The 21,364-nt window shown below is 44.2% G+C and overlaps 1 protein-coding gene across 4 annotated transcripts in view; it reads right to left on the bottom strand.

Moving 5' to 3' along the window:
- Window positions 1–21,364, bottom strand: part of INSR (insulin receptor) — a 146,125-nt gene that overhangs the window by 115,778 nt on the left and 8,983 nt on the right. For all 4 annotated transcript variants that reach the window (XM_027547623.1, XM_027547625.1, XM_027547622.1 and 1 more), the window contains exon 2: window positions 10,603–11,154. In XM_027547623.1, coding sequence (XP_027403424.1) covers window positions 10,603–11,154 — 552 coding nt within the window. The remainder of the gene's footprint in view (window positions 1–10,602; window positions 11,155–21,364) is intronic.

Genomic DNA, 21,364 nt, shown 5'->3' with positions numbered 1-21,364 from the left:
CATCAAGGAGGTGGGAGAAAAAGAAAAACTCGTCAGACCAGTTACCACGTTACCAGACAGTCAGCCACCTTTCCATAATTATGTATTTAACTCTACCCTACCTTTTTCTAAAGGACTGGATCAATTTATTTCTCTAAGAGAAAAGATAGTTGAATGAGTACCCCTAAGCCCCGCTCCAGGAAGGCAAGAACTTGTGAGAACTGTAGGCCTATATCTTCATTAATAAGTTTTCAGACTGTACTGTCCCCAAGATGCCAGGTGACTATGCGGTCAACTGGTTGACCTTTCTTCAGGGCTTCAAGCCTACAGAAACACTTTCTGCCTACTTATCTTATCTCCTTATTGTTATTTCTTTGACTTTCTCCCAGACTCAGCAAGGACTGTGGGGTCCCAGCAGCAAGCCTAGCTCAGCACAGCTGTCTACTCAATATCAGTGAAAAACAACCCATCCTGATTGTAGCCCCAAGTGTAACCTCTGTGATCTCTCCACCATACCTGCAGGAAAACTTCTAGCACTCAGAGCACACGATTGCACAAGCCTCTCTTCACAGTATAAGCAGCCTCCTTACCCTCGCCCTGAAGACCTCTGTGCTTTTGTCATTGCCTTTCCATCCATCTGAAACACCCTTCCCTCTTACCCTCCAAGCATCATTTGCCACACAAACCAAATTACACCTTTCCAACCACTCCAACCTGGAATAATCTCTCTCCTTCCATGGATGCCATGGCAAGTCATCATCAATACTAGGGAAGGAAGGGGAGGCTCAAAAACAAACTCTCTAGAACTCTTTATATATATATATATATATATATATATATGCAATGTTATTTACTTATGCATTTTATCTTTGGCTTCACTGGGTCTTTGTTGCTGCACATGGGCTTTCTCTAGTTGTGGTGAGTGGGGGCTACTCTTCATTGCGGTGCACAGGTCTCTCACTGAAATGGCTTTTCTTGTTGCAGAGCGTGGCCTCTAGGGTATGGGGGCTTTTGTAGTTGTGGCATTTGGGCTTAGTTGCACATGGAATCTTCCTGGACCAGGAATCAAACCCATGTCCCCTGCATTGGCAGGTGGATTCTTAACCACTGGATCACCAAGGAAGTCCATATTCCCTAGGACGCTTGTTCTCCCCTGTTATACAAAAACCCAATCATTTCCAAAATTAAGAGTTTACTTAAAAAATTCTGATTATCTCAGTGATAAAGAAATTACGAAGACCACAAAACTTTTTCAGTATAGTGCTTTTAATTCTCTCCTAGATTTTAAAACAAAAAAGAATAAATACAAATGAAACACTCCAATGGGCCTCTGTATTACATGATCTGTTGCCTTTTTTCTAATTATTATTATCAAGATCCTGTACATATTAGACTTTTCTGTTTTCTGCATGGACTGCAATGGCATAACCACAAAGGAATTTAATTTATCAACATTCTGAAGTGTTATCTAGAGAACATCACGATTTCAGGTGCCCCAGCACCAAACATGTCTAGAATCACTGGTCTGATGACTCACTTAGTGGGGGAAGGGGAGAGTCTCTCTTGCCTTGTGACATCTCCTGCTCACTGGCCTACCTTGAATGGTTAATTGGCTCCTGCCTTTTAACTCCCCAGCCACATTGAGAGCTCCTGAGGGGCAAGGATGATATTCCATTCTTTCCAGCCCTCTCATGTCAGTGCCAGCAAGGAACAGAGGGACTGCTTTGGCCTAATGCTAAGATGTCCCAACTTCCACTGAAAACAAGCATCTATCTGGAAAGGTCCTCCTCATTTTTATAAGGGGCACAGCCAAGAACAGATGATGTTACTTTTTTTTTTCTTTAAAGAGCCATACAATTTTGGTCCATACAGCAGCCACAGGCAAGACATAAATGAATAAATGACCAAGCATGACTGTATTCCAATGAAACTTGATTTAGGGACACTGAAATGTTAATTGCAGATAACTTTCACCTCTCACAAAATACTACTCTTTAGATTTTCCCCTCAATCTCTGTATTTTTAAAATTTATTTTATTGAAGTATAGTTGATTTACAATGCTGTGTTACTTTCTGCTGTACAGCAACCTGTTTACATATACATTCTTTTTTATATTCTTTTCCTTTCTGGTTTATCACAGGATATTGAATATGGTTCCCTCTGCTGTGCAATAGGACCCTGTTGTTTATCCATCCTGTTTATGAGTTTGCATCTGCTAATCCCGAACTCCCAATCGATCACTCCCTCACCCGGCCTTGGCAACCACAAGTCTGTTTTCTATGTCTGTACCCTCAATCTTTTTAAAGTAGAAAAAAAACATTCTTAGCTCATGGGCCACACAAAAATGCTGGAGAACTGAATTTGGCTCATGGATTGTAGTTTGCTGACTAGTCAATGGTTTTATACCAGTCTGAGATCAAACCATTTCCCAACAAAGTCTCCTAGAATAAGTTTCTTAATTACTATCCAAGCTTGAATGTCCCCTTCTGCAAAATGGGAATAACATCTTCTCATAGGCTACCATAAGGATTCCATGAGTCAGAGCTTGTCACATTCTTAGCACAGAGCTTAGTGCATTGTAAATGCTCAATAAGCATTGGCTAGTAATAAATGGTCAAAGATGTCATTGTTTATCTACATGACTGGTCCTGAGGACACAAATATAAATGCCACGGTCCTTGTATTCAGGAGAACTCAGTCTGATGCAGGAGACAGCTAACTTAAGATGGGATGAAAAGAGACATACAAATGGCCAGGAGGCACGTGAAAAGATCCTCAAAATGCAAATCAAAACTACAATGAGGTACTACCTCACATCAGTCAGAATGGCCATCATCAAAAACTCTATAAACCAATTAATGCCAAGGAGGGCATGGAGGAAAGGGAACCTTCCTATACTGTTGGTGGGAATGTCAACTGGCAGCCACTACAGTCCCTGTGTGGCTCAGATGGTAAAGAATCTGCAATGCTAGAGACCCGGATTCAATCCCTGTGTCGGGAAGATCCCCTGGAGAAGGGTATAGCTTCCCATTCCAGTATTCTTGCTTGGAGAATGCCATAGACAGAGGAGCCTGGCATGCTACAGTTCATAGGGTCACAAAGAGTCAGACATGACTAAAGCAACTGAGCATGAGCCCACACAACGGAGAATAGTATGAAGATTTCTTTAAATACTAAAAATAGAGCTACCATATGATCTAGGAATTCCACTCCTGGGCATATACTCAGAGAAAATCATAAATCGAAAACATACATGTCCGCAAATGTTTATAGCAGCACTGCTTACAATAGCCAAGACATGGAAGCAATCTACATGTTAATCAACAAGAAATGGATAATGTGGTAACTTATCTACAATGGAATATTACTCAGCCATAAAAAAGAATGTAATAATACCATTTACAGCAACATGGATGGACCTAGAGATTATCATACTGAGTGAAATGTCAGACAAATATTATATGATATTGCTTATATGTGACATCTAAAAAAATGGTACAAATGAATCTATTTACAAAACAGAAAGAGTCATGGATAGAGAAAACAAACTGATGATTACCAAAGGGGAAAGCAAGAGAGGGATAAATTGGGAGACTGGGATTAACATGTACACATTATTATATAAAAAATAGATAACTAAAAAGAATCTATTGTATAGCACAAGGAATTCTAATCAATACTCTGTAATGACCTAAAGGGGACTAGAACCTACAAAAGAATGAATATGTGTATAACTGATGCACTCTGTTATACAGCAGAAACCAATACAACATTGTGAATTGACTATGCTCCATTAAAAATTAATTTGAAAAAATTAAGACGATGAGATGAGATGGGAAGGGCAATAGGAAAAGGCAGCCAGAATGTTGGCAGGGCCAATTCTAGGGCGTCTCCCACCCCAGATTTCTCTGTTCTCTGCAGTTCCCCCAACTTTCCACAATGAGCACAGAGAAGCCCAGTGGTTAGAAGCTCAGATTCGGAGCCAGAATACCTGGCTTTGGGGATCAAAGCCCATCTCTACTACTTATGAGTGATGTGACCCTGGACAAGTAGTTTTACCTCCTGGGGCTCCCAGGACCTCATCTGTAAGGAGAAATCGTTGGAAGAGCTTGCTGCTGTATCATAAGCAAAGCAACTTAGTATCTGGCACAAAATAATTCACTAAGAAACCTCTGATTATTACAATAGTACAGGCAAAGTCTGAAAACGGAAAAAGTGGGGGAAAGTTTCAACCTGAAGTTCAGACCTCTGCCTCAAAGCAAACCCTTCAAGAGTGACTGTGTGTGCATTTAAAAAGGCAGTGTTTAATATCAACAGAGCACCTTAACCTTCAGAGAATCTGAAACACAGCATGCATACTATGTCACTTCAGTAGCGTACGACTCTGTGCGACCCCATGGACTGTAGCCCGCCAGGCTCCTCTGTCCATGGGATTCTCCAGGCAAGAATACTGGAGTGGGTTGCCATGCCCTCCTCCAAGGGATCTTCCCAACCCAGGGATGGAACCTGCATCTCTTGCATCTCCTGCATCAGCACGTGGGTTCTTTATCACTAGCGCCACCTGGGAAGCCCTCTGAAACACAGATGGAAATGCAAACTCAGAGACTCATCTCCCTCTGCCTCCTGCTCCTTCCTGCTTTCTTACCGATGTCTCTGTGTTGCCAGCCAGTTTCCTGGTACCCGGCATGCCCCAGACTCATCCTCTCCTCTGACTGGCAGCAAGTAGCTGGTGTGGCCTCCCAGGGGAAAAAGAAATACCAGTGGGTTTGGCTAGAGCAGCTGGTCAAGCAAGTCCTGTGGTGTCTAGTCTCCAAAAGCCCAAAGCTGAGGCACCAAGTAAAGAAAGGTATTTTCCCTCTGGGGCTATAGGTCCAAGCACCCAGTTCTCATGGTAGGTTTTCATCTGTCTGCCTCAAGACCAAAATCAGAAATGGAGCCAAGCTTTGGCAGACACTCACCCAGGGGCTGGTCTGCCCAGAGAGGCTGGTGAACTCATGGCATCTAGGAGAAGCTTCCAGAATATTCACCAAATGCCAGGTGCTGGGATAAGTGTACCCCTAGGTATCATTTCATTTAACCCCCCAAACTGCAACCCTGACAAGCAGGTGCCACAATTATTCAAACTCTTCAGATGGGGAAGCACAGGTTTAGTCCAGCTCATGTACCGTGAACAGCAGGACAGGACTCTGAACAATTTCTGTAACTGTTTGCAAATGGGTCCAGCACGGCCAATCTTTGAGGTCTTTTTTTTAAAACCCTTTTTATTCATCTTCTAGGTGGTAACCATTTCCTTTTTAAAAATAATTTTATTTATTTATTTATTTTTGGCTGCACTGGGTCTTCATCGCATGTCCAGGCTTTCTCTAGTTGCGGCGGGCGGGGGCTATTCTCTAGCTGTGCCTCACGGGCTTCTCGCTGCAGCGGCTTCTTTTGTTGCAGAGCACAGGCTCTAGAGCGAGGACTCAGTCGTCGCAGCGCACAGGCTTAGTTGCTCCTCGCCAGGTGGGATCTTCCCGGACCAGGAATCGAACCCGTGGTCTCCTGCATTGGCAGGCAGATTCTTGACCACTAGATAACCAGGGAAGTCTGACTTTCGGGGTCTTAATGACCCATCCATGTCTGGGGCAGGGAGCGATTTTCTGACCTGGAAGACTAGAGCTTCACCCCATGCTTTCACCCACAGACCCTCCCTCTTGCCACTCATCCCACAAGTGCATTCAGTCACATGTTCAATGTCTGCATTTGCTACCAGAAGAGCCTCTCTAAGGAGACAGGAGCTGGTCACTTCTGTGTCCCCAAGGACCGCACGACCTGGCACACAGTAGGTTCTCAATAAACACAGCTTGTGACCCAGCTTACATAGACCCCTATCCACTCTGCTCATTCAGAGTTCCTTGTATTTGACCTCCGTTTGCATCTCCACCCCAAATATGTAGACAGAGTGATGGAGAGGAAGCAGCTCAAGACACACGCCAGAGTGATTATCCTTTTAATTTACTTTAACCATTGAGAACCTTCTTTTCTCTCTTTGCCCAAATCATCATTGTTTGGGGACCAGGTAGGAAAGGGGCCATTGTAGAGAATGTTTAAACTGGGTCCAGAGGACAACCCAACACCTTCATCCCAGTGGTCTGTCTGTCTGGTCTGGTCTGTCTTTTGAGTTAAAAATGTATTTTACAAATTCTTGGGTTTTTTTCTAGTTCTACTTGAATATATACATAAAATCATTATGAAATTAGCTATCCATTCTTCATAAATTGCAAATCTGATTTTCCAGGGATTTTCTTTTTATCAGTGTGGTACCTATGATATTTCAAAACTCCATCAGAAAATTTCCCCCTTGTTATGTCTTGAGATAGGTTAATTTGCTATCCAAAAGTATATTTTTTTCCTATCCCTGAAAGTTTCTGGTTCTTTCTAGCTTTCACAGATGCAATTATCCTAACACTCTTCATATCCTGTTTTCTAATAATTATGGGTGTGAATTAATGTTAAAAAGAAGAACAAATAATGATTCACTCTGCTTAATTGATTGTCCATGCACATGGGTGGGTCATTATTACAACACAGATATCTACACTCCAGATCCTTAGTAGAAAACTAAACCTTAAACTCTTTGTTTTTGAATTACACATCTGATCTGGAGTAATGATCTTTATGGAGGACTCTCTGAAAAGGATGCAATCCGTCCTTTTCTCTAGATTTCTGGTCTGCTGACAGATCTTGGAGATTTCCAGAACCTGGCAATCATGCTAGAAAGAGGCTCAACGAGGTGCTGGAGAGGACTCCAGGGAAATTGAGGACTTGATGGTACTTTTCACAGGTTTGTATCTGTTGCCTAAGACAGGGTGGGAGGAGTATCTTCTACAGATTCATGTCAGTCTGTTTTACCTTGGAAAATCCCACACAGTGTTGGGTAAGCCTTCTAAAGCCACAGCAACTAAGTAACATAAGCATTTTAAAAGACAGAGAAGTATGCCCATGTTCATAGCAGCATTGTTCACAGTAGCCAAAAGGAGGAAATGACCCAAATGTCCATTGATGAATGGATAAACAAAATGTGGTCCATTCATACAATGGCATATTATTCAGCCCTAAAAAATAAGGAAATTCTGACACCTGCTACAACATGGATGATCTCAAGAACATTATATTCAATGAAGTAAGCCAGACATAAAAATAAAAGTGAAAAAAGAGACAAATACTGTATGATTCCACTTATATGAGATCCCTAGAGAAGTCAAATCCACAGAGACAGAGAGTAGATGGTAGGGGCAGGGCGCTGGGGGAGGGGAGGGGGAGTGAGTGTTTAATGAGGACAGAGTTCCAGTTTGGCAAGATGCAAAAGTTCTGGAGATGGATGGTAGGGATGGTTGCACAACAATTGACTGTACTTAGTGTCACTGAGCTGTGCATTTTAAACAGTTAAGATGGTAAACGTTATGTTATATATATTTTACCACAATCAAAGAAATTGAAGGGGCAAAAAGCCAGAGCTGAGTTGTACTGGATAGACAAGAGTGTAGCTTCAAATAAACAATCATTTCTTATCATCTGTGACCAGGAGAGGACAATGTCCTGGCGCCAAAAGAACTGATGCTTTCAGACTGTGGTGCTGGAGAAGACTCTTCAGAGTCCCTTGGACAGCAAGGAGATCAAACCAGTCAATCCTCATGGAAATCAACCCTGAATATTCATTGGAAGTACTGACGCTGAAGCTGAAGCTCCAATACTTTGGCTACCTTATGTGAAGAGCCAACTCATTGGAAAAGACCCTGATGCTGGGAAAGATTGAGGGCAAGAAAAAGGGGTGACAGAGGATGAGACGGCTGGATGGCATCACTGACTGGATTTGAGCAAACTCTGGGAGATAGTGGAGGACAGGGGAGGGTGGCATACTGCAGCCCATGAGGCTGCAAAGAGTCAGACACAACTTAGTGACTAACAGAGGGCCCCACCACAGGATTATGAACCAGGAGCAAACACTGATTCTATATGCCAGGAACCAGTATCTGGCACAGGTCTCAACTTCTCAGCTGCAACCTTATATGCAAAGCCACGCCTTCTCTGGTGATGAAACCCCCAGTGTAGGAAAACAAGCCTTGTTCTCCAAAGCACAAGATTAAAAACAAAACCTACTCAAAACATCACGGACATTTTTGCAGATAATACCATCCTGGATATTTTGACTAAAATAGGTACAGAAATAAATCCACAGAGGAATGTCTTAAATTATATCTCAAGACGTGTGAGTATGGAGCAAAAATAAGAAACTGATTTTGGAGAACGGAGCATTGGGATAAAAGTGTTCACTGTTTTCTCCCAATGCCCCAGCTACTAGTAAGCTCCCCACCTCTAAACAGAGCAGGCACCCCTGCCCCCCCAAAACACACACAGAGATGCTATTTTTGTATCTCAGATGTGGTGCAAACTCCAGCCATCTTTTATTAGCTGTGTGGCCTTAGGCAGGTTAAAAACCTCTCTGGTCTCTAAAATAAGGATAACAGGATTCCCACTGCAGCTGTGTGTCCTTGTAACATGGTAGGGCCTACACAGCCTCTCCTCCCCTCACCATCAAAGAAGGTAACCCCCTTACCTCCGAATTCATCAGCATATTCACTCCCACCCAGATTATTCACCCCCACCGCCACCTCAGAAATCTCGCCACCTCAGAAATCTCCCCGTTCTATGAAATTCCAAACCCATGGGTGGTCCTCTACTTTTGCCAAGACTTTGCCCCAGTTTTGATCTTTCTTCTTGATCATAGCTTGGCTTCTCTGTGTCCCTGACCTACCGACGTTCTCAAGATTCTTCCACAACATAACAACCATTGTTCCCTTGTCCATCCACAAACCACCAGATTCTCCCTCCCCTCACTGGCCAAACTCTCAAAAAAGAGGTATCCGCTCTCTCACCTCCTGTTTTCTCCCATTCAACATCTCCATGCATGATGATTCCTTCCTGGAACTTGAAGGAGCCCTCCCTGCTGAGTCTATGGATTCTACTCAGGACTGACTTCTCCATAGCTGTGTGGCTTCTCCATAGCTTTGGGCTCAGATGAGAAAACCCTCTTTTTTCCCTTCCCTTATCTTTTGTGATACAATCGTTAAGCCACCCATTCACTTTCTCTGTCTCCATCTCATATTTGCTAATTCTTCCCAGGGAATTTCACAGCATGTGAAAGAGTCAATAAAACAATAAACAACTAACAAGTTTGTGTTGGGAACTAGCCTTCTTGGATATCAAAACATTATAAAACTACATGGATTAGAACGGTAATAACTTCAGCACATGGAAAGGCAGACATATTTATAGAAACTCAGAAAGAGACCCCCAAATCAATGATGAAGGGGTAAATTTCTGCAATAAATGGCCTTGAGCCCTCACCTAATTATTTGGGGGAAAATGGATACCCTTGAAATTTTTTTAATGATAATAATTAAAGTTAAGATAGAAAACTTGGAGGAAAAAAAACTTTCATTTTATGGATAGAAAGGGACTTTCTAAGCATAAAATAATATGAGATGCATGCAAAAATTCAGGTCTGAACTCCATAAACATTTTAAGCTTCTCTGGCAACGGACAACCAGAGTATTTTCATCACGGAACAAAAACATCTGAAAATGTAATTGGCAAAAAGTTAACAGTCTTTGCTATGAAAACCACACGCAGATTAATATTTCAAAAACCACTAAGGCACTGAAAGATAAATGGACAAAGGATATGAACAGGAAGAAAAAACCTAAATGATAAATAAACATGTTTTAAAAGGTTCAACCCTGATAGCAATCAAAGAAATGCAAATAGAAACAATGACAACACACCAGCTCCTCCCTCCAGTAAATTATGAAAGATTTTTCAAACAACACTCCAAGCTAGCCAAGGTGTTCCCTCTCAGCCAGTGCTAGGAGGAGTGCCCGTTGGTACAACATTTCCGGAAAGCTATTTGGCAATCAATATCAAGAAACTTTGACCCAGAAATTTAACTTCTGGAAAACCAAAATCTGAAGGGGAAAACAAAAAAAATGCTCAATAAAGCTTCCATACCAAAATGTTCAACCCTCTTTGTGAAAACTAGAAATAATTTAAATACCCAATGACAGGAAAAGTTAAGTAAATCCAGACACAACAGAGCCACTAGCGGGAAATACCCCCAGTAATCGTGGAATAAGGATGGCCGCTTTGTTTTTATCCTTTACACGTTCCTTTTTCCAAATGCCTACCATGAGCAATCTTAAATCAGACAAGAAATAGATTTCCTTTTTTCGACAGCAAAATCCATACTCATCTGCTCTCTCAAACAAGAGGAACATTCAACCAGCTAGCTCAGGTGTTGGCAAAATCCGGCCCTCCGCTTGGTTTTGTAAATAAAGTTTTATTGAAACACAGCCATGCCCGTATATGTATTGCCCATTGTTGCCAGGTGGCTGCTTCCTCGGTCCAATAGCAGGGTTAAGTAGTTGCAATAGAGACTGTATAGGCTGCAAAGTTTAAAGTTTATTTATTGTCTGAGCCTTTGCAAAACAAGGTTTGTCACCACCTGAGCTAGTGAACACTTCCAGCATCTTTTTAATGAATCAAGTCACAAGAAATGGTATAGAATCCAGAGAACTCTGACATACCTTTCTGGCAGTGGCTGTGTGTCCAGCACCGCTCCACAAATTGCCCGTTGATGACAGTGGCAGGGCAGTTGGTCTTGCCCTTGGCGGTGCCTGGACAAATGTCCCCACACTCCTCATTGTCGTCTTTGTTCAGCACGATATAATTATCCTCCACGGAATCCAGGATGCGAGACCAGTCAATGGTGGCCAGGTAGCAGAGTTCATTGTTCTTCTCAATGCGGACAGACCCCCGGGTGATGTTCATCAGGTTGTAGAGGCCAAGCTCCTTCAGGTGAACCATCTCAAAGATGACCAGCGCATAATTAAAGAAGAGGCGTGAGCCTCGGATAACCGTGAGGTTGGGGAACAAGTCCTTCAGGCTCTCCAGCCCATAGACCCGGAAGAGCAGCAAGTAATCAGTGATCATGATGAGTTTGGGGAAACTGAGGTCTCGGAAGTCCTCAGGTCTCGTTTTGAACATCAACAAAATCTGCAAATGTCCTTCGATGACTGAGCAGTTGGCCAGCTCATGCAGCCGGGTGAGATTATTCCGGATATCCATACCGGGGCACACTGGAAGTGCAAACAAGCAGAGAGCAAGACAAGTGAGCAAACATCCCATGGATGGTTTATAAGAATGAGTGGCAGGGCAGCCATGTGGCCATGTGACCTGGGTCCCACGCCTGCTCAGAAGGGCCTTGCCCTGGGCTTAATGTTCTCTCATCCGTCTTGAAATCCTTAATCATTTTTGGGTGAGGCGGTCCCAAGATTTCATTCTGCACTGAACCCCACGACTTCTATAGCCAGCCCCCATCAGTGGTTTTCTCCGTCAAGTGTCCATGCCTAAGTAATTACTCTCAAAAGGCAAAAAACCTGAAGAGTAATAATTCCTTTGGCGGTACCTGTTTAGAAACCTTAAAACCATCACATCAAATATGATGCAAAGGAGACACTGGGATTACAGGGGGTTGAGTAATGCAGCAGGTGCAGAAGGGGAAAGGGGAGCCATCCCCAGTGAGTCAATGTGAAACATCTTCAGGAAATGGATTTATGGGGATAAAGGTGCCCACATCAGAAATGAGGCAAGGAGACCTGGCTGTGTTTTGTCAATTCTCTCATTTTCCTGACTCTCCTTCCCAACCCGCCCTCCTGGCAGGCAGCCACAGTCTAATCACCTTTTACCCAGGTGTGTCAAGGGCTTCCCAGAGAGTCTGATCTCCCCAGTACAAACACCCTGAACACCTATTCTCCTGCAGTTGGTCTCTCCCTTGCTCAGACACCCTCTATGGCTCCCCAGCACCCTGCACTTTCCCTCTCACAGCTCTCAAGGTTCTGCCCCTCCATCCCCGGCACCATGTAAAACAGGCCTGTCCACGACTCTCCAATTACAAGAGGGCCTTCCAAACCTCCCCCCTCCCATAACATGACCTATGAAGAGAAGGGAATGAAATAATGCAGACACCCAAGCAGTGGCTGGCACACAGTAGGTGCTCAATTAATGTCAGCCATTTTCTTGTTGTTTATGTCTCCCAAACGCATCACAGTGTCACCTCTAGGCTCTGTGCTTTCATCCCCATAGACCAGGGTAGGCAAATATTTTCTATAAAGGCTCAGATAGTAAATACATTCTGCTTTGCGGTCAGTCTCTGTTTAGACTATTCCACTCTGTCGTTACAGCTCAAAAGCAGCCCAGAGACCACGAGTGGCTATGGCTGTGTTCCAATAAACCTTTATTATCAAAGCAGGCTGTGGGCTGGTGTTTTCCCTTGAGGTGGTAGTCTGGTGACCCCTGCCTTACTCTGACAAAGTCCAAAGGTACTTCTGCAACAATAGAGATATTCTACATACGTGCTGGTCATATGGAAGCCACCGGCCAATTCGTGGTTGTCAAGCACTTGAAATGCGGCTTATATAAGACTGAGGAGCTGAGTATTTGATTTCACTTTAGTTAGTATGAATGGAAATAGACATGTGCACCAAGTGGCCACTGTTCTAAATACAGTAGCTCGAGTCCCTTTGGCTGTCAAAGTTCTTTACACCTTACCTCCCTACTTTGAAATCCAACTCATCATCCTTCAAGATCTAGTTCAGAGGCCACCTCCTCCAGGAAGGCTCCTCTGATTTCCTTTCCTCCATATACTTATTTAGATCTTTCCCTCCTCCTGTGTTCCTTATACTGGAGTTAACATTCATCAGATGCGAATCCCTCAGACAGCCTCTCCTTGCCAAAACACACACACTCACTCAGTCAGAGGTTGGGAGACACCTTCTAGAGGACTAGGATATCAGTTCCAACACCACACACTCATGCCACCCAAGCCTTGTCTGAGGCTCCCAGCTTCAGTCACATCAACAGCATCTACACACAAAGGTCTGTCTAGACAGGTACCTTGAACCCTTCCAACAGGCTCCATCTGCACCCCACAGATGAGAAAACTTTGAGAGGCAAAGCCAATCAGCCAAGGACCCACCAGTAACATTCAAGGTTGCCAGATTTAGCAAATAAAAATGAAGGACAGGGCTTCCCTGGTGGCTCAGTGGCAAAGAGTCTGCCATCTAATGCACGAGACATGGGTTCCATCCCTGGTACAGGAAGATCCCACATGCCTTGGAGCAGCTAAGCCCCCATGCGCCACAACGATTAAGCCTGTGCTCTAGAGCCCGGGAACTGCAACTACTGAAGCCCGAGCGCCTAGAGCCTGTGCTCTGCAACAACGGAAGCCACTGCAACGAGAAGCCCTTCAACTGCAACTAGAGAGTAGCCCCTACTCACTGCAACTGGAGAAAAGCCCAAGAGTAATGAAGACCCAGCACAGTCATAGATTAGTTGATTAAAAGTTTAGAAAAAAATGCAGACCGCCCAGTTAAATTTGAATTTCAGATAAGCAAGGAGTACTTTTTAGGTAAGTCTGTTTCATGCAATGTTTGGGACATACTTATCCTTAAAAATTACTCATTGTTTATATTAAATTCAAATTTAATTTGGTGTCCTGTACTATATCCGGCAGTGTACAGCTTAGACTTGGTCACAGGTCTGGGCTTCTCAAGCCTGAGCCTCGTAACTCTATGTTACCTGCACACACACACACACACACTTCTGAAATTGGTGCAGAGACAAAAACACCATCCTTCCCAAGTTGTGGGAGAAATCAGATATGAACATGCATTCAAAGATTAACCAGCTGTTGAACATCAGGGAAATGTAAATCCAAATCACAGTGAGATACAACTTCACTCCCACCAGGATGGCTCAAATTAAAAAGACAGACAATAACAATAGTTGACACAGAAGCGGAGAAATTAAAACCCTGTACATTACTGGTGGGAATGGAAAATGGCTCAGCTGCCGTTGTGGAAAATAGTCTTGTAACCCCTCAAAAGATTAAGCAAAGAGTTACCATATAACCCAGAAACTTCATTCCTAGGTAAAATGAAAACATAGGTCCAACCAGAAATGTGTATACAAATGTCCATAGCATCATTATTTATGATAACCAGCAAGGGAGAAACAAGCCAACACTACACACCCATGAAATGTAGCATGTCTAATACAGAGGAGGATTATTCAACAATAACAGAGGAGGAAACCCTGACACCAGTTACAAAAGGGATGAACCCTGAAAACATGATGCTCAGTGAAGGAAGCCAGTCACAAAAGACCACATGTGGAATGATTCCATTTACATGAAATATCCAGAATAGGCAAATCCATAGAAAGTAGATTAGTGGTTTCAAGGGGTTCGAGAGAGGGAAATGCGGAGTGACAGATAAAGAGTATGGGATTTCTTTGGGAGGACTGATGAAAATGTTCTAAATTGATCACAGTGATGGTTGCCCAATTCTGTGAATGTACTAATGTATGAAGAACTTCTAAATGGTAAACTTTAAATAGGTGAATTGTATGGTATTTAATTAGCTCTCAATAAAGTTGTTGTTTAAAAATTAAATGACTATAACTACCTGGGACAACAAAGAATTGCTTTATTTTTTAATCTCCAATGACTTGAGTTAAAGTCATTAAAGCCATAGTGGTGTTGGTGGTGGTTTAGCTGCTCAGTCGTGTCCGACTCTTTGTTACCCCATGGACTGCAGCCCACCAGGCTCCTCTGTCCATGGGATTTCCCAGGCAAGGACACTGGAGTGGGTTGCCATTTCCTTCTCCTCATTAAAGCCGTATGTGTCCCTATTAGTATAAGACAATAGAGCAATTTACTGCGGGGACAGAAAATACCCAGAGGATGTTAGAAGTGGTGCCAACAATATATGTAGGATCTTGCACTGGTTTTTAATACCTCTGGGTGGGAAACTGAAGGATGCTTCAGGTCCTCAGTAAGTGGCACCTGGTTAACCATCAGTCTACACACAGATAGGGAAGGACCAGAGGGATCAGGGGAGGAGGGCAATCCTGGTGACAGCTAACACACTCACTTATGTGAAGCACTTGGTCATGTTCTGGCAGGCACATTCTCTGTCTCTCTTTTTTAAATTATTTATTTAAGTTTTGGTTACATTCCGTCTTCATTGCTATGCACGGGCTTTTTCTAGTTGCGTTGAGCAGGGGCTACTCTCTAGTTGCAGTGCTCAGGCTTCTCATTGCGGTGGCTTCTATTGTTGCAGACACAGACTTAGGCTCACGGGCTCAGTAGTTGCGGCTCTGAGGCTCTAAAGCTGGGGCTCTGTAACTGTGGCACTCGAGCTCAGTTGCCCCGTGGCACGTGGAATCTTCCCAAACCAGGGATCGAACCCGTATTCCCTGCACTGGCAGGCGGATTCTTATCTACTATACCACCAGGGAAGTCCTCTCTTGATGAATTCTAAAACTAATCCCAGAGGAAGTAGATAAACAAAATGGTCCATGCCCATTTTTGTGATGAGCAAGTCAAGATTCACACAGAATGAGTTGTAAGGGGTAACTGAGATTTCAACCCAGCAATTAAAGGCAAAGTTTATGCTATTACTATGTTACAGTCTATCCACCTCTGTTTTTTCAAAAACATACCTAATGAAAAAGCAGGTGAATGTGACTTAAATAAGGAAACAATGAAATAATGTCCATGCGGTGACAACCCGGAGGAAACTTGCTAAAGACGGCTTTCTTCGTTCACTCCTGCAGCACCTATCTGCTGCTAAGTCCGACTCTGTGCGACCCCAGAGACAGCAGCCCACCAGGTTTCCCCGTCCCTGGGACTCTCCAGGCAAGAACACTGGAGTGGGTTGCCATTTCCTTTTCCAATGCATGAAAGTGAAAAGCGAAAGGGAAGTCGCTCAGTCATGTCCAACTCTTAGCCACCCCATGGACTGCAGCCTACCAGGCTGAAAACCTGTTTCCACTGTTCCAGGGACTGGAAGTGCTTAAAAGAATAGGATACAGGCTGCCCTGGGTCTCAGAGACTGTAGATGCTATTAACTATTCAAATCAATTGAAGGTATAACTGAGGAGGATATCTCAGTTAGGTAAGGACAGTGTCAAAGGCTAGAAGAAATCATAAAAAAAAAACAAGCTACTTGAATAAGCCTGGGACAGTCAAGGAGGGCTTCCTGGAGGAGGTGACACCAGGACTTAAAACCTACACAAACAGAGCAATAAGAATTATTCTGTTCTGCCTACTTCATCGGAAGGTCAAGAGTGACAGCAAGCTACAGCTCATCGCTGTAGGTCACCAGGGTGTGTAGGGTCTATAATAGCCTTATCTGATAGAAACATGATAGAACTTTAAATTTTCTCTAAAAAAGTAAAAAAGAAACACTGAAATTAAATATACTTAATCCAATATATCCAAAAATTTCACTTCCGCATGTAAGCAATACTAAAAAAAAAAAAAAACTACAAGATTTTTTTTCACATTATGCCTCCCAAATGCCACGTGTATTATACACTTGCAACATGTCTCAATTTAGATGCTAAATTTTGATCAGAAATACTCAATCAGTATATGCATATTCCACAAAATGAGTCATTGAAAATGTAGGGTTCTTTGTATCCCTCCCAAAAACAGTTGTTCAATAACAGAATCAAGTGTTGATTTCCTGACATTTCAATCAACTAAAGTTAAACAAGACTTTATGTTTCCTTTTTTCACATTTACGTTTCAATGAATTACAGTTTGTTGTTGTTCAGTCTAAGTCGCATCCGACGGTTTTTGACCCCATGGGCTGCAGCACACTAGGCTTCCCTGTCCTCCACTATCTCCCTGAATTTTCTCAAACTCATGTCTATTGAGTCAGTGATGTCATCCAACCATCTCTTCCTCTGTTGCCCCCTTCTCCTTTTGCCTTCAATCTTTTCTAGCATCAGGGTCTTTTCCAATGAGTTGGCTCTTCGAATCAGGTGGCCAAAGTACTAGAGCTTCAGCATCAGTCCTTCCAATGAATGTTCAAGATTGATTTCCTTTAGGGTTGACTGATTTGATCTCCTTGCAGTCTAAGGGACTCTAAAGAGTCTTCTCCAGCACCACAATTCAAAAGCATCAATTCTTCAGCACTCAGCCCTCATCATGGTCCAACTCTCACATCTATACATCACTAAGGGAAAACCACAGCTTTGACTATACAAACTATTAAAGTAAAAATCTATTTGCCCTGGCCACAATTTCAAGAGCACCATGTGGATAGTAGCCACCATATTGGATATGCAACTATAGACTATTTCCATCAAAGCAGACAGTGCTAGTCTTGGAGTTCCCCTCTTGGCCAGAAGAATCTATAATTTTTCAGTTGGAGAGAAGATGGATACAAGAGCCATCTTGGAAAGTGTCCCCTCTCCCCTGGTTTTCTTGTCACCATGGAAACGGCAAATAGGTACTGAGGATCTGGGAGGGAGAGGTCTAGAAGATTCTGAAACTTCTTTACAATGCTAAGAGTTATACTTTTTGCTTTCAAGCCTGTACATTCTTCAGACATTCTTCAAATGCTCCCTGGTGGCCTCTTCCGGGGCCACATGTTCCTCTCTGCATTCTTTCCGGTCTTAACACTGCTTCTTCCAAAATTCAGGAGTCCTAGCCAACAAGTCTTGGGTTCAGGTGTCAGGCCACCACCCACACCAGTTTCAGGGCACACAAGAAACCCAACAGATCTGGGAGCTTCCCTAGTGGCCCAGTGGCTAAGACGCCACACTCCCAGTCCAGGGGGCCTGGGTTCCATCCCTGAACAGGGAACTAGATCCCACACACGGCAACTGAGAGTTCACATGCCACAAGTAAAGATCCTGCGTGCCTCAACAAAGATGGAAGACCCTGTGTGGCACAGCTAAGAGCTGGTGCAGCCAAAAATAGATAGATAATTTTTTTTAAAGAGAGACAGAGAGAGAGAAACCCAACAGATCTGCCCTCCCACTCCAGCGTGGGCACCTGCCAACAGTATGATCCTGAGTCATATATTTAATCTCTGTGTGCCTCAGTTTCCTCATCTATAAATGATGATAATCATGTGATGAAGGGTAGGAAGAATAGAGGAGAACCGGCGTCCGGCCACATACACGCATCAGTTCTTCACTCCAAGCTACTTGGAACAAATTCCCAGATTTATTCCCTTCAGAAATTATAACTTGGGCACACCGAGGTACCAGATACCCTTATGAGTCTCCACCTGACTGCTTTTAAGTCTGGCTCTTAAAACTGACTTCAGCCAAAACCTAGACAGCATATTAAAAAGCAGAGACATCACTTTGCTGACAAAGGTCTATATCGTCAAAGCTATGGTTTTTCCAGTAGTCATGTACAGATATAAGAGTTGGACCATAAAGAAGGCTGAGTGCTGAAGAATTCATGCTTTTGAATTGTGGTGCTGGAGAAGACTCTTGAGAGTCTCTTGGACTGCAAGGGGATCAAACCAGTCAATCCTAAAGAAAGTCAACCCTGAACATTCACTGGAAGCACTGATGCTAAAGCTGAAGCTCCAATACTCTGTCCATCTCTTGCAGAGAGCTGACTCATTGGAAAAGACCCTGATGCTGGAAAAGATCGAGGGCGGGAGGAAAAGGGGATGACAGAGGATGAGATGGTTGGACATCATCACTGATTCAATGGACATGAACTTGGGCGAACTCCAGGAGATGGTGACAGACAGGGAAGCCTGGTGTGCTGCAGTCCGTGGGGTCTCAAAGAATTGAACATGACTTGGCAACTGAACAACAACAACGAAAGTGTGTGAGATGGATTCTTCTGGAAATGGCTGGACACAGAAGGGCAGTAAATACCCTGAGGTGGGAGATGCACAAGACTGGGGTCTGGGCAACAGGCAAACTGTCACCAAGACAGATTTCCTCAAAGAGGAAAGAAACTGAGGCTCGGAAAGAAACATGTCCTCCTCAAGGTCATGAAGCCAGAAGGAGACAGAGCTGGGATTTAAACCCAGCATATTAGTCTACTGTGCCATCCCTAACCAATGACCACAGACCAGGTGGCTTAAACAAGAGGAAATTATTTTCTCCCAATTCTGGAGGCCAGAAGTCCGAGATTAAGATGTCAGCAGAACTGATCCTTTCTGAAGCCTCTCTCCTTGGCTTGTAGACGGCCGTCTTCTCCCTGCATCCTCACTTGCTCTCTGGGTGTGTCTGCGTCCCAATCTCCTCTTATAAAGACATCAGTCTTATCAGCAAATGGGCTTCCCAGGTGGCTCACTGCTAAAGAACCCACCTGCCAGTGCAGGAGATGTGGATTCGATCCCTGGGTCAGGAAGATCCCCTGCAGGAGGAAACAGCAACCCACTCCAGTGTTCTTGCCTGGGAAATCCCGTGGACAGAGGAGCCTGGCTGGCCGCAGTCCATGGGGCCGCAAAGAGAAGGACATAACTGAGCACATGACTTATTAGCTTAGAGGCCACGCTGGTTATCTCATTTTACCTTGACTGCCTCTTTAAAGACCCAATCTCCAAAGACAGTCACATTCTGAGATGTTAGAGGGTTGGGACTTCAGCATGTGAGTTTGTGGGGAAGGACAAAATTCAGCCTATCACACGTAGGTCCTTAGGATTCCCACACCTGTGTCCTTAGCCATTACACAGCATTTCTCAAAATATTCAGTGGAGGGCTTTCCTGGTGGCTCAGTGGTAAAGAATCTGCCTGTCAATGCAGAAGGCACGGGTTCGATCCCTGATCTGGGAAGATCCCACATGCCTCAGAACAACTAAGCCCATGTGTCACAACCACTGAACCTGTGCTCTAGATCCCGGAAGTCACAACTGCTGAGCCCACGGGCCACAACGGCTAAAGCCCAAGCGCCCTAGAGTCCATGCTTCGCAACAAGAGAAGCCACTGTAATGAGAAGTCTGCACACCAGGACTGGAAAGTACCCTCTGTTTACCAAAACGAGCAAAAAAAGCCCACACAGCAACGAAGACCCAGCACAGCCATAAATAAATAAATAAATATTTTTTAAAATAGAGTATCCCTTCCTTTAATAAAAATTCTCTGTGGACCATCAGAATCACCTGGAGTGATTCTGGGCTGGGGTGGGGGAGAGTGGTGTATGTTAAAATGCAGGTTCTTAGGCCCAGCTCTGGACCAAATGAATCAATGTCTCTAGGAGCCCAGCCTGTGAATCTGCATTTTAAATGAGGCCCCCCCAAGGATATGTCAGGGACTCACGTAAGACAAACATACCGTCTACCCAACCTGGGTCACCTCTCCAGCCCCACCTGTTCCTCTGAGCACTCTGTTCCAGGATCAATACCATTAGTTGCCTTCTTTGGGGTTGTTGGTTGTTGTTTTGTTTTTTAATTTACTTGGCTCCACCTGGTCTTAGTCGCAGCACATGTGATCTTTAGCTGTGGCATGTAGAATCTAGTTCCTTGATCAAGGATCGAACCTGGGACCCCTGCATTGGGAAGTCAGAGTCTTAACCACTGGACCACCAGAGAAGTCCCTCCTCGTTCTGAGGCTACAGTCCTATTGGTTTAGGACTGCCCTCTCATGACCTCATTTAACCTTAATTACCTCCTAAAAGCTCTATCTCCAAATACAGCCACATTGAGGAGTTAAAGTTTCAACCCATGAATGGGGAGCGGGGAGGTAGCAATTCAGACCACAACAGTTCTTTTCCCCTCCTTTCCAGGACCTGCCCACTCCAGGATAGACTGCTTCCTACTTTAGACAAACATGTACCAAGCCCTTCTCCGACCCACACTTAGAGTACGGTTTCATTTACCGTGTAGTCAGCGTTTCACTAGAATGCACCTCCACTGGGCAGACCAATGTCTGTGGGGACCCAGAAAGATACACCTAGTCTGTGCTGAAAGGGAAGGCGAATGGGGTGGGTGATGAAGCCAGAGAGGGGAGGAAGGAGGCCTCTGACCCAGTTCCTTGAGGAAAAAGTAGGAATCCATGGGTGAAAAGAAGGAAGAGAGGTCCTTGGGGAACAGGAAGCAAACGCAAGCGCATAAAGAAGAGAGAACCCCAAGGAAGTGCAGTCATGAAGTCAGGGAGTTGAGACCACATGCTGCCCAGCTAAGGCCAGGCTCAACTGCCAGGGGGATGGGCTGATTGAGCTGGCAGCTGTAGTCGGACCGAAGCAGCAAGTGGAAAAATCTTTCTGGTAGTAGGGCAGAGAAGGTACTGGACAGGGCACTCTGGAACCACCTCTATGGCTTGGCCTAGGGGGCCTGTCATGGGGTGGGTGCAAAAGGAAACAGACAAGACCACAGAGTCATCTAAGGAACCAGCATCAACAGGGACTCGGTCCCCAGGGAGGTGGGGTGGGGGTGGGGGGTGAGGCACCATTGTTTGATGAACCTGGAGAGGGCCAGATAGAACCAGTGGCAAGGACAGCAGGCTCAGACTGGGGTACAG

This window comes from Bos indicus x Bos taurus, chromosome 7, assembly GCF_003369695.1.
Source record: "Bos indicus x Bos taurus breed Angus x Brahman F1 hybrid chromosome 7, Bos_hybrid_MaternalHap_v2.0, whole genome shotgun sequence".
NCBI classification, from domain to species: domain Eukaryota; kingdom Metazoa; phylum Chordata; class Mammalia; order Artiodactyla; family Bovidae; genus Bos; species Bos indicus x Bos taurus.
The sequence above is the reverse complement of the archived record's forward strand: the minus strand, read 5'-3'. Positions and strand labels throughout refer to the sequence as shown.